Source organism: Vulpes vulpes, chromosome 2, assembly GCF_048418805.1.
Source record: "Vulpes vulpes isolate BD-2025 chromosome 2, VulVul3, whole genome shotgun sequence".
In the NCBI taxonomy this organism is placed as follows: domain Eukaryota; kingdom Metazoa; phylum Chordata; class Mammalia; order Carnivora; family Canidae; genus Vulpes; species Vulpes vulpes.
Genome location: NC_132781.1, coordinates 2156810 through 2169706, shown reverse-complemented (window position 1 = coordinate 2169706; position 12897 = coordinate 2156810). Strand labels below are relative to the sequence as shown.

Genomic DNA, 12897 nt, shown 5'->3' with positions numbered 1-12897 from the left:
CCTCTTATTTTGCAGGGTTTTTATTTACACAGCTCTGGGATAAATGAGAGCGTTTTGTTCGGCCCAGCCCGGTCATACAAGCCCTGCTTTGAGATGTCTGGACGCGCCGATCCAGACCAAGGCCACAGAGCTGTGCTGTGGGCAGTGCAGAACCACATGTCCCCAGGCCTACATTCTCCTCATAAGGCAGCCTTGTGCTCGGCCTCCCCCACCCCTGCCGGCCCTCACGCTCCTGCAAAGTGGGCCTCCCCGCTGGAGAGCGTCCTTTCTGCAGGCGACCCCAGGAGTCTCAGTATGTGCAGGTGAGGAGCCAGGTTGGCCAACAAAGTGAGTTTTGGGTCCACTGAATCCATTCTACAAACGCTGGTGGTTGCAATATCAAGATCAAGGACATTTCAAATGATGTCCACTGACGTCATGCAGCCGACCCCGGGAATAATGACCGGACAGGCCTGCCGCCAGGGGATCTTCCACGAGGAGGGGTCGGGCTCTTTGTGAACGTTGAGCCGAGAGGAGAGATTCAATCCTGCAGGGTCAGCACCACCCTATGTGTAGGGACAAAGCTGAGGTTGGCACCGCCTGCAACGTTTCCTCACGACCCCATCCTCCTCTTGCAACAAAGTCAATCTTTGTTCCTGGCTCAGCCCCGCAATGGAAACCACATCTGCTGTTGTCCTTTTATCTTGCTATTTTCTTTCTTATTTCCTTTTTTTTAAAAAAATATTTTATTTATTTATTCATGATAGACAGAGAGAGAGAGGGGCAGAGACACAGGCGGAAGGAGAAGCAGGCTCCATGCCGGGAGCCCGACGTGGGATCGATCCCAGGGCTCCAGGATCACGCCCTGGGCCAAAGGCAGGCGCTAAACCGCTGCGCCACCCAGGGATCCCCCTCTTTCTTATTTCCTAATGGTATTAAATCATATATTACATTTATATATTATTTTATGCCATAGTATATTTATTATTTTCTTCAAAAATAGTGTGCAAGGCAGCCCGGGTTGCTCAGCAGTTTAGTGCCGCCTTCAGCCCAGGTTGTGATCCTGGAGACCCAGGATTAAGTCCCAGGTCAAGCTCCCTGCATGGAGCCTGCTTCTCCCTCTGGCCGCCCCCGCCCCCGCCCCCGTGTCTCTCATGAATAAAAAAAAAATAGTGTGCATATTCCACATACACACTTACTGCATTGATACAGGCCAGGGAACGGAAGGGGTCTTCTCTGAGTATTCGGGGTGGACCCCTAACACCTGGCTTTTCCATCTTTTCTTCGTTTGGTCCTTATTTCGTGTACTCCATGAGTTTTGACTTGGTTCTTTGGGTCACTAACCATCTGTCTGGTGCAGGTGTCCTGTCCACAGGGCCACTTATTGCCAGGTTTTCAGCACTGAGAGGCGGAAGCATCCGGAACCTCTGCTTCTCTCTGGTGGCTGTATCTGCACCTGTCAGAACAGGATGTCCACGCCAACTATGCCACTTACGTACTTCTCAGAAGGTAGGGAGTCAAAGCCTGGGTGTAAGCAAGTTTCTTCTTTTGGAATTTGGTGTCACACCTGCAAATGCATGTTACAACCCAGCTCCGAGGTAGCCTGGCTAGACAGGGCTCTTAGCAGCTTTATAAAGGAAGAGGAAGTGACCTGATAATCCAGCTAAAGCTTCATTTTTCTTGAGCCAAAAATTAAGTTGGCAGTGCAGAGACAGACAAGGCAGGACCGCAATCCCTGTCCCTCAAAGACCAGATTTTAAAAATCATTTAATTGTTTTTTTTCTGCTAAGGAATGGTCAGGACCATAGAGAAGGGGACAGGAAAGATTCCCTGGGGGACACTCAAATGGCCTTAAAGTCTAAAGGGTGTTGGGGCGCCTGAGTGGCTCAGTGGTTGAGCAACTGCCTTTGGCTCAGGGCGTGACCCCGGGGTCCTGGGATCGAGTCCTGCATTGGGCTCCCTGCAGGGAGCCTGCTTCTCCCTCCGCCTGTGTCTCTGCCTCTCTCTGGGTCTCTCATGAATGAATAGATAAAATCTTTTTTAAAAAACCAAAGGATGGGGATCCCTGGGTGGCGCAGCGGTTTGGCGCCTGCCTTTGGCCCAGGGCACGATCCTGGAGACCCGGGATCGAATCCCACGTCGGGCTCCCGGTGCATGGAGCCTGCTTCTCCCTCTGCCTGTGTCTCTGTCTCTCTCTCTCTCTCTGTGTGTGACTATCATAAATAAATAAAAATTTTTAAAAAAAATTATAAAAAATAAAAAACAAAGGATGTCTCCCTTGGTGTGTTGTCTCTCACCAGAAGCAATCTCATTCCTAAAGCTATGTTGGGTTTTATAACAAACATGCTACACCACACAAGCAGGTATGTTTTCTCAGCTCTTTGACTTGCCCAGGAGGTGCATCCTGCCCCTGCCAGACTGCAGAGGGTTGTCTTTTTTTTTTTTTTTTAATGTTTTGATATTTTCTTTTTAATTTAAAAATTTATTTATTCATGAGAGACACAGAGAGGGAGGCAGAGACACAGGCGGAGGAAGAAGCAGGCTCCCTCTGGGGAGCCCGATGTGGAACTCCATCCCAGGACCACGGGGTCACGCCCTGAGCCAAAATCAGGCTTTCCACCCCTGAACCACCCAGGTGCCCCCAGGCTACAGACCTTCTGACAGCAGTGCCCACTGTGCTGGGCCGTCAACCACTTCCTGTTATTTTGGGCAGGCTCAGGGTTCTGGATCACATGAGCCACCCCTGACCCCAGGGCCCATGCAGGAGGTGCCACCAGGCCAGCAGGGCTAGCTCGTCACTACTGGCGTGGAAGGGCATCTGGGTTTTGCTCTGCTGGCATCTCCCCAAATCTAACAGAGGCACAGGACAGTGTAGGGTAGCGCTGGGCCCTCCCTTCACTCGCTGTTCCCAGAGGAATCCCACCGTGGAGCATCTTTGAGCACTGGGAGCCTTCCCTGGATTCTGGCTAAGCCCCCTCTCCTGCGAGGACCCAGAAGGGACAGCCCGGTCCAGCCTGCAAGGCCTCGCGCCCTGCCTGGAGCCCTTTCCTTCAGGACAAGCTCTCTCTCCTGGGCCCCACACGAGTTCAGCACAAGGGCAAGGGCCACAGCAGTGGACGTGGCTTGGGTCCTGCCCAGATCCAGATGAACTAGACAGTGGGAGTAGCTGGTCATGAGTAGGCGTTTGTGGCTTCGAGTAAATATGAGATCAATCACGGCCACCTGCGCTGAGCACCCCCTAAGCACTGGCTGAACTCAGCGATGCTGGGTTGAATGAAGAAGCCAGCTGTGCAGGGGTGGGCACCGCGGGAGGGGAACCCCGAGAACTGAGTTTGCCGTTGGCACTCCAGAGGAAGCCCCGTGTGGCTGGAGCATGTGGAAAGGAGAGGGTTGGAGACGCGGGCAGGACGGGAACCCCGGCTTATTACATTTGATAATAATTGTCCGAACCGGAGTTTGTAGCAGCACCTGTGCCCACACGTGCTCTCAGGCTGAACTGGTTCTGAGGGCTGGACAGTGAGGAGAGTAGGGACTGAGGAATGCAGGTCAAGCACTTTGCTTGGGCCCTGGAGCGCCAACATTTGCTAGATTCCCCAACAGCCCTGGGATGCTGCGCTATGAGCTCACAGACCAGGACACTGAGGGACAGTGGGGCCTGGGTGCAAGTGCAGGCTGGGGTGGCCTCCTGGTTAGCAGTGGCCATCCCAGCGCCCAGGCGGTTAGCATGGCCATCCCAGCGCCCTCCACCGCCTTCCACAGCTGCGGTCACTTAATCTGCGCAAGGCCCCGATGCCATGGGGCTGGCGACCTCCACTTTGCACCCCGGGAGCCTGAAGCTGGCCCAGTGACCCGCCGGGTGTCCTGTGTCCCTCCCTGGCCGCTGGCTCTGCAGGGAGGTGGGCGCTGTCCAGGGTTCCGGGCGCCGCGGCTGGGGATGCTGGGGGAGGCCCCGGTGCGGACCCCAGGAGCCAGGATCCCCGCGGGCCCCGGGCCGGGTCCGCGGGGGGGGGGGCGCCTTGGGGGCATCCCGGCCGCACCCTGCGGGACCCGGACCCCAGAAACGAAACCGGGCGTCGGCGGGGGCGCAGCGGGGGCTCGGCGGGGGCCCTGGCCACGTCCACGGAAACTTCCAGGAGGAGGCTCCCGCCCCCGCCCAGCTTCCAGCAGGATGCGCCCCGGCCCGGCGACCTGGAGGGCCACGAGCTGGGGGGGGAGGGAGGGCTGGGGGGCTGGCAAGGAAGGACGGCGGAGATGGGGGCGGCCGGCCCCCCACCCCCGCAGCCCCGCCTCCGGCCCCCCCCCCACTCCCATCCCTGGCTGCCCCGCCCCGCCCCTGCCCCCTAACGCCCCAGCTGCCCCCGGCCCCCCCCCACTCCCATCCCCTGCTGCCCCCGCCCCACCCCTGCCGCCCCCTGCCCCGCCCCTGGCCCCGCCTCCCATCCCCGGCTGCCCCGCCCCGCCCCTGGCACCTGACCCTCCTGCTGCCCCGCCCCTGCCCTGCTGCCCCGCCCCGCCCCTGCCCCCTGTCGCCCCCTGCTGCCCCACCCCTGGCCCCCGACTCCCATCCCCGGCTGCCCTCGCCCCACCCCTGCCGCCCCCTGCCCCGCCCCTGCCCCCTGCCCCCCTGCTGCCCCGCCCCGCCCCTGCACCCTGACCCCACCCTCCACACCAGGCGGGGCGGCAGTCGGGGAACGGGCTTTGAGTTTGGGGCAGTTCCCCAATTGGCAAAAGGGGCAGGACAAAGTGGCAGCTGATGGGGTGGAGTCGGCTGGGGCCGGCCTCGGGTCCTCGCTCGGGCTCCTGGCGCGGGGGGAAGCAATCGGAGCCTGGGGAGGCCTCCGAGCTCGCTGGGGCTTCCCGCCGAGGGCCAAGCAGAGCCCCGCAGAGGAGGACAGCGTAGGGGCGGCGGCCTGGGCCCCCGGGAGGCCCGGAAAGTGTGGGTGAGAGCCCGGAGCGGGAGGGGGAGGTGGGGCCAGGGCTCCCCCGGGTTGAGCCAGGACGCGCGCACACACCAGTGTGGCTCTGCTCTGCCCCCCAGGCACCGGGGGGAGCAAGCCCAGTCGGGGGGCGGGGTGGCACTGGGGTGGGAGCAGGGCCGGCAGGGAGCAGGGGTCCTGACCCCTGGCCCCGTCAGCCCGGGGCTCCCACGCGGGCTGTCCCTCGGGCGGGCTGTGGCATCCCTGCAGGGCTGTGTGCCGCACCTAGCCCCCTTCACCTGTGCGCCCGGTGTTTCTGTCCCTGCGCCCCCGTCCACCCTCACCCCGTGTCTTGTCCCGGGGTCTTGCAAGCGCTGCACCTGTGCCTGGAACAAGCCCCCCTCCGCCCACCCCTAGCTCTCAGGGTGTCCCACCCCCAGCCTCGGCCAGGGGGGCAGGTCTTGGACTCGCGGAGTGATGGAGAGCCCAGGAGGGCGCCCCTGGCTAGGGGGGCAGAGAGGGAACAGGGTGCTGGGGCCTTGGGGTGGGGGCGGGAGATGCCGGGGCGGGAGCCAGTAGCGGGGACAGGACTTGGAAGACTTGGAGGCGGTCGGGGCTCTGAGCGCTGCAGGCGGGGAGGCGCTGGCGCTGGGTGACAGGGGTGGGGGGGGTCGGGGCTCTGAGCGCTGCAGGCGGGGAGGCGCTGGCGCTGGGTGACAGGGGTGGGGGGGTCGGGGCTCTGAGCGCTGCAGGCGGGGAGGCGCTGGCGCTGGGTGACAGGGGTGGGGGGGTCGGGGCTCTGAGCGCTGCAGGCGGGGAGGCGCTGGCTCTGGGTGACAGGGGTGGGGGGGTCGGGGCTCTGAGCGCTGCAGGCGGGGAGGTGCTAGCGCTGGGTTTCGATTGTGCGGAGGATCTTCTGGTGCCGTAATTTCACTTTCCCAGAAAATGAAACTGAAGCCGGGCTGTGGTCACATGACGGGAGGCTCAGTATATAGCCCGCGCCCCCGCCCGGGACCCTTCCCTTTTCTTGCAGACCTGCAGGAGCCCATCCCGGAGGAATGGAGTGTGTGTCGTGTGGGTACGTCTCCAAGGACAAGGCCCCCAAGTTCTGCAGCCAGTGTGGACAGAGGCTGCGTCAGGCAGCCGAGCCAGGTGAGGGCCGCGGGGGCCGGGCGCTGGAGGGAAGGTCGCCGGAGGCAGCTCAGCGGGCGGCAGCAGCGGGTGTTCCGAGGGGGCCTGGGCGTGTGGCTGAGGAACTTCCTAGAAGACGCGCTTGTGCCAGAAAAACAGTTTCATCTGGTCCTGTTGCCCAGGGCTTTTGTCACTTTTTAAAAACTTTTGGTTTCATTTCTTGGAGAGGACTCCAGGGTTCTCCTCCTCCTCCGGACCAGGGGCCTCGGGCCGAGCTGGGGGGTCTCAGTGGATTTCAGAGGATGCCGTGTGCAAGTGGTGTCCCAGGTGCTGTGAGGGGCACGGGGTCCCCAGAGCCTGGACAGGACCCTTACTGGTGAGGGGGGGGGCAGGTCGGTGCCTGAAAGGGGAACCGTGTCAGGTGGCCTTCACCTGCTAGCTCAGGTCGGTCCTCAACTCTCCTGGTGTCCAGGACCGCAGGCTGCCTTCGTTCCTTTCCCTGATGTTCTTGGACCACGGGACCTTTGCACTGCCTGTTCCCTCAGCTGGGACTATCCCTTTCCTCAGGGCAGCACCATTACCCCCTCACCTACTTTCGGCCTTTGCTCCTCGGCCCTCCCACCTGGAGGCCCACTCTGACCGCCCCATTGAGGACTGCACCTGCCTCCCCCCACTCTCCCGCCACTTCGCCAACGCTGTTTGCCCTCCTAGCATTTGCACCACGGCAGCGTGTGTCTTCAGATGAGCCCTTCACTCTTGTTAGCTGCTTTACTCCCAAGTCCCTGGCACAGTGCCTGGCACATAGTAGGTGCTCAAATAATTTCTGGACCAAAGAAAGTTCTCTAGAAGGTCACGTGAGGTGTGTGCGTGCGTGTTTGCACGCGAGTCAGTAGATGCTGTCGGTACCAGCCCCTCTTGCTCCCCGACCTCTGGGTAATCTGGGAGGGGGCACTGGGTGTCAAGGGTGGGGGGAGTCACTGGCTCCTTACTCCTGTTTCTGTTGCCCGTGTGCACAGTGCTCACGTCACGGATGCTTTTATTGGGCTGTAGGAGGCTGCTCTGGTTGTCGGTTTGTGTTTGCTTTCCTTCTGCTGCGGCCCCTTTAGCGGGGAGCCCCGGCTGGGGTCAGACCTGGGGAGTCTGTCTTCCTTTGGAACGCGGGGGACTTGACTCGCGCAAGTCGAGCTCCGATCGGCTCAGTGTCGGCTCTCCTCGTTGATTCCTTGCTGTCTGGATTCTGCAGCCCGGCGTGGCGCCGCCGAGCTCCTGCTGTCCAGCTGGAATCTCCCCTGGTCCCTAGAACATCCGCCTGAGTGGGAGACCTTGTCAGGGGCTCTTTGGGACCCCAGAGGGTGAAAAAACGAACAAGAAAAACCCAAATCAGACCAGTTGGTGCAATTGCCCTGAGCCTGGTGCTGTGCCAAGTATGGAGGGAGGAGCTGTCATGAATTCCCATTTCACGGATGCCCGGAGTGAGGCACAGGGAAGTGAAGTCTCTCGTGTGCCGGGAGGAAGCTGTGGCTGTGGTCTGGCTGCCTCCAAGTGATGGGCGGGAAGGTGGGGTCCGGGGTGGGGGACCCCTCCCACCCCTCTATCTGCTCTGAAGGGCCACCACCTGGGCTGGGTGGGTGAGCAGCTCCAGCCCCTGCTGGCACTGGCCTGTAGTGGAGGTCATGGAGGTCATGGGGTCTGGGGTCAGGGCGAGGCAGGGGTGGGGTGTGGGGTGGAAACGAATTAGCCAGACAAAGGGGGGGCGGGGGTGGAATGGTAGGCAGAGAACCCCGAGGGGCCGCCTGGCCTCCCTCTTCTCAGGGTCTCCGGGGGAGCCCACTCTACCTCTGGCCTCCTTTGGTTTTGGGCGAGGGACCCTCGGGGCGCTGCTGAGGGCAGCGCAGGTATTCGCCAGAGAACCGGGGGGAAAGGGTGCTCCGTGAGGGCCTGGGCGCCTGGCACTTTCACAGGATGCCCTGAAGCTTTGGTGGGGGGGGCCCCATCCGGGGGCTGCCCAGGGCTGGAAGGGTGGGTCGGGTTCCCAGCCCTGCACCTGCCCGCCTCTGAGATGCTGGCATGCTGCTTGGGGGGGTGCTGGCTTCTTGGGGTCACCTGGGGGGCCCTCCCGTGCCACTGGCGGGAGCTGGGGCCACCCGATCCCCTGGACCGTCCCCCCCAGTAGCCCTGCCCGGGAACCGTGCTTTAGTCCTCCCACCTCTCTGCAGTTTCCTTCCTCCCCTCCTGCTTACCGGGAATAGAAACTGAAACCACGCTGCCTGCCGCCTGGGCTGGCCCGATACAGCATCTTCTCCGCAGGCTGCCCCACCTGGGGCTTAGGGGGCCAGTGGGGGATGGAGACGGGTGGGGTGGGGAGGGTGGGGGATGGGTGGGGTGTGGAGGGTGGGGGATGGGGTGATGAGGGATGGGTGGGGTGAGGTGGGGGGATGGAGGATGGGTGGGGTGAGGAAGATGGGATGGATGGGGTGGGGAAGCAGGCACCCTGGACCTGGCACTACGGGGCGGCGGGCAGGGCTGGGATCTGGGGGCCCAGAGAGGCTGGAGCCACTGTTTGGAGGAGCTGGACGATGTGATTTGGTGTGGGGTTCAGGGGTGAATGGTCAAGAAGGAATGTTTGAGGCGTTTTCGGTACAAAAAAGGTGGTTTTTTTAAATCACAGGGACAGGAGATCTGGGCAGAAAGAGCTGCATGAGGGTCGCCAGGAGGGATTGATGATATACTTTTAAGTTGGGAGGGGGAGAGACAAAGGAACTTTCCCCAAAGGTTTTCTTTTTTAAAAAGCTTTTATTTATTCATTCCTGAGAGACAGAGAGAGGCAGAGACACAGGCCGAGGGAGAAGCAGCCTCCTTCCTGCGGGGAGCCCAATGGGGGACTTGATCCCAGGACCCTGGGATCACGCCCTGAGCCAAAGGCAGACGCTCAACCACTGAGCCCCCCGGGCACCCCAAGAATTCTTGAGCCATCTTTGGTGCAAAATGGTGGTTTTATTAAAGCACAGGGACAGACCCGTGGGCACAGAGAGCCGTGGGGGGCAGCTGATTATATCCTAGGGCGTTGCGGGAGGTCAGGAAAAGGAAAGGGTCCAAAAGGACTGGCACCTGCAGCAGAGGGCTCCCAGGGTGCGGTGCGGAGGCCTGGCCTCGTCTAGCTGAGGCGGTTTCCCTCTAGGGCGGGGTTACCACGAAGCCAGTGGGGAGCTTCCTGGATGAGCATCACCGGGTCCCACGGAGGGGCGGGGCTTGCAGGGTGTGGGCCTGTGCTCTGTCCTCCCCTGGCCTTCTGCTCCCTAATCAATCACCATCATCCCCCTCCAGAACTTTCTCATCTTCCCAAACGGATCCTCCTGAGTAACCCCTGCCGCCTCCTGCCTCCCGCAGCCGCTCCCACGCTCCCACGCTCCCACGGCTGTCCTCGTTCTGTCTCTGGGAATGTGACTCCCCCGGGGCCTCGCGGGAGCGGGAGCGGGGGATGTGTGCCTACTACTACTAGCTCTAGCCTCCCGGGCAGGGAAGGCGCACCCCTGTTTTGCAGCTGAGGGATGAGTGGGGACGGCTGGGGGCCACCCCAGGGGCGCATGTGCTGCGGCCCCGGGCCTGCTGCAGGGGCTCTCGTTGGGAGCCTGGGTGTCGGAGTCAGCCTTGCTGACTGATTTAGGTTGAGTTAATTTTGCGTGACATTTTGTTGTAGCAGTGATTTGGGGTTGCCAGCGCGGGCCCCTGCCTTCTTCCCTCGTTCATGCGCTAATTAGCCATTGACCTGATTTGGGGATCTGCAGGGGAGCTCAGACCCACTTAGCTCCCTGGATACCCTTAGGTCTGTGGACGTGCATGCAAGTCTGTCAGCAGGAGCTCCAGGGGAGATCATGCTGCCCAGCGTGAGTGCCTGCTTTAGGGATGAGGGACAGGAATGTGCTCTGATTCAGCCAAAAATGTCCTGCAGGCAAGGACCATGGCCCCAGCACCTGTCCCCAGGGCCTGGCCTGGTCTCTGTAAAGCCATGGGAAGCAGCCCCATGCCTGGGTTCAAACCCTTCTCCCCATTTGTTCTTCCCTTTTTTTTTTTTTTTAATCTAGCAGATAGGTGCTGGGAGAAGCACCTACCCCGTCGGGTGGCTGGGGGTACTTACTGGGGTACTTACTGGGGTAACGAGCACCGTGCCTACTAAGGGCCAGGGAAGATTCGCTCTCACTGAATCCAGCTACTTCCCTTTTTATTTTGGGGATCATAGAGATAACACACGTGCTGCGAATTGATGATTTGAAGTCGGGTTCCGGAGAGAATGGTCAAGAAAGAGTTCTTGAAATGTTTTTGGTGCGAAAAGAGTGGTTTTATTATAACACAGGGACGGGACCCGTGGGCAGAAAGAGCTGCCCCCGGATCATGAGGAGCTATTGTATACACTTTGGAGTATAGCGGGGCAGGGCCTGACTCAGCTGCCAGCCCCGTCCTGGGTGATGTAGGAGAGGCGTGAGGGTCTGAAGCCGGCAGCCAAGAAAGAATTCTTGAGACATCTTTGGTGCAAAAAGGTGGCTTTTTTAAAAGCACAAGGACAGGACCTGCGGGCAGAGAGAGCTGCACTGGGGTCGTGAGGGGTGGCCAATTATATAATGTCAAATTGGGAGGGGCTGAGGGACAGCGTAAGTCCCTAAGGGATTTTGGAAGCAAGTTTCCAGACCCCGGGGAGGGGGGGCTAGCTATTGTGGGGAGAACGTCATTTATTACCATCTAGTAAAACCAGTCATGAGACCCTTCAGATGTATATTGGGGGATCGTGTGCTTGGGGGATGATCACCAACACATACTTTGGGAGTTTAGAGATAATGAAAGTTTCCAAAAGCATTTTTATATGTTTTTTTTGTTTAAGATTTTATTTATTTATTCATAGGACACAGAGAGGGAGGCACAGACACAGGTGGAGGGAGAAGCAGGCTTCCTGCAGGAAGCCCGATGCAGGACTGGATCCCAGGACCCTGGGATCACGCCCTGAGCCCAAGGCAAACACTCAGCTGCTGAGCCACCCAAGCGTCCCTGGAATTTTTATATGTTAGAGTAGACTCACGGGTCCTGGGCGTCAGGCTAAGGTTGCCTGTTGCCCTCAGCGAAGTATGAACATCGAGGCAGCTGAGTTCCTAGAGGAAGGTCACTCGTGCCTGTTTCAAGGACATGTCCATGGGCTGTAGGTAGTAAGGAAGTTTAATAATTTTTCCTCTGCCTTTGTTTCCCGCATCACTGGACACTCACCTCGTTCCACTATTTTGCGGTATGGCCCTTGGCGGCCGGATCTTGCCCCCCGAACCAGGCTGTGTGAGGACATAAGGCTTCTGGCCCTGCTGGCCTGTGGGCTTCGAGGTCTCTTGTCTCCCCGGGTCGAGGCCTCTCCAGCGCTGGGCTCTATCGATCTTGCTAATCAACGCCAAGTAGATGGGTAGACATGGTATCTCATGGATTCCTTTCTCATTTCCTTGATCAGTAGGGAGCCAGCAATGTTTTTGAGGGCTAAAAGGTCAGTTGTATTTCTGTTTCTTTGAACCGCCTCTTGTTTTCCTTTTGGGAAGCTCATTTTTTAGAAAAATCCTTACTGATTCTCATAGTCGCTGGGGCTGTTTGTATTGGAGGTGCCCAGGCACCCAGCTCCCTGCTTCATCAGCTGGAGGAATGCACTAGCTGCACACGCTCAGCCCCAGATCCAGGGGTTGGGGTTTCTGCGGGGCTCCCTCTCTGTCCCGAATTCCTCTGTCTCTGCATCTTTCTCTGGCCCCGTGCTTTGTCCTCAGGCTGGCTGTGTTCGCAAAGGCAGACTGTCCACCAGTTCCAGTGCATGGCATCCGTTTGTCTGACCAGGGGGAGGGAATCCATGTGTCTGAAACCCCAGCAACCAGCCCTGGAGGCCATCTGCACTTCCTGCCAATCACTGGGGCCAGGAGAAATGACAGGTTCTGATTGGATCAGGCTACCCAGGGCCCGCCCCACAGCGGAGGCTGGTAGAAGAAAGAAGGCCAAAATGCTCACAGTTTATTGCCAAGGGCAAGTGGCCCTGGGCTTTTGTGTGTCATGGTATCCTTGCTGCTTCGGTTCTTTCGACCTCAGGTCATCGGGGAGGAGGAATTTTTCTCTACCTTTCAAAATGCCTCTGGCTGGTCTAAGAATTAAATCAACGGGAGACGGATTAACAGGAGAAAATCAAATTTAATTTCTACACAGTGAGAGATTGCAGACAAGTGAAGGGAGGTGTGTATGTCATCCTGAACTCAGGAGAGGGCGGTAGGCGTCTGGGACAGTGAAGGGAAGGAAATAGCTCTCGGGAAGATGGAAAGGAGTCGGAGGTGAACATCCGGAAACCGTGGGACGTGCAAGAGAGGACTGATCCAGCAGGCCTTGCCAGGGTCCCCCCCCACCTCCGTGTGCCATCCCTAGTTCATCGTGTCATGTGGCTATCTGTGGTGCCTCCCAGGGCCTCCATCTCAACTCTCCTATAGGCTGCTGGGGGGAAGGGCAGAGTTTCTTCTTGAGTCTTTTCAGATGGGAATAATCTGCCTGCCAAAGCGGCCGTCTTGGGGCAACTTGAATTTCTGAATATGCGTTAGACATTTAATGTATTTGTTATCGATCCAGTGGATGGCTCTTGATGGCCTTATATGTTTCAGGTGCCAGGGACTCCAAGGGGAACAAAGCTCTGGTCCCTGCCCTCCAGAATTTACAGAGGGAAGGACAGGGATGAAGAGGGCAGAGGAAGGGGCTTCAGGAGGGGAACCCAGTGGGCCTGGGGCTTTGGAGGCCAGGCTGAGGGAGGGTTCCGAGCAGAAAGCCATCTGGAGTGTGGGGGGTGGCATGGAGCCCCAGGATTGAAAATAGCGTCCCCGAA

General features: G+C 59.3%; 1 protein-coding gene across 5 annotated transcripts in view; it reads left to right on the top strand.

The window, feature by feature from the left end:
* Positions 1–4793: 4793 nt before the first annotated feature.
* Positions 4794–12897, top strand: part of RNF213 (ring finger protein 213) — a 97610-nt gene continuing 89506 nt past the window's right edge. For all 5 annotated transcript variants that reach the window (XM_072746414.1, XM_025999910.2, XM_025999909.2 and 2 more), the window contains exons 1-2: positions 4794–4919; positions 5929–6047. In XM_072746414.1, the coding sequence (XP_072602515.1) occupies positions 5954–6047 (94 nt within the window). In that variant the 5' untranslated portion in view covers positions 4794–4919; positions 5929–5953. The remainder of the gene's footprint in view (positions 4920–5928; positions 6048–12897) is intronic.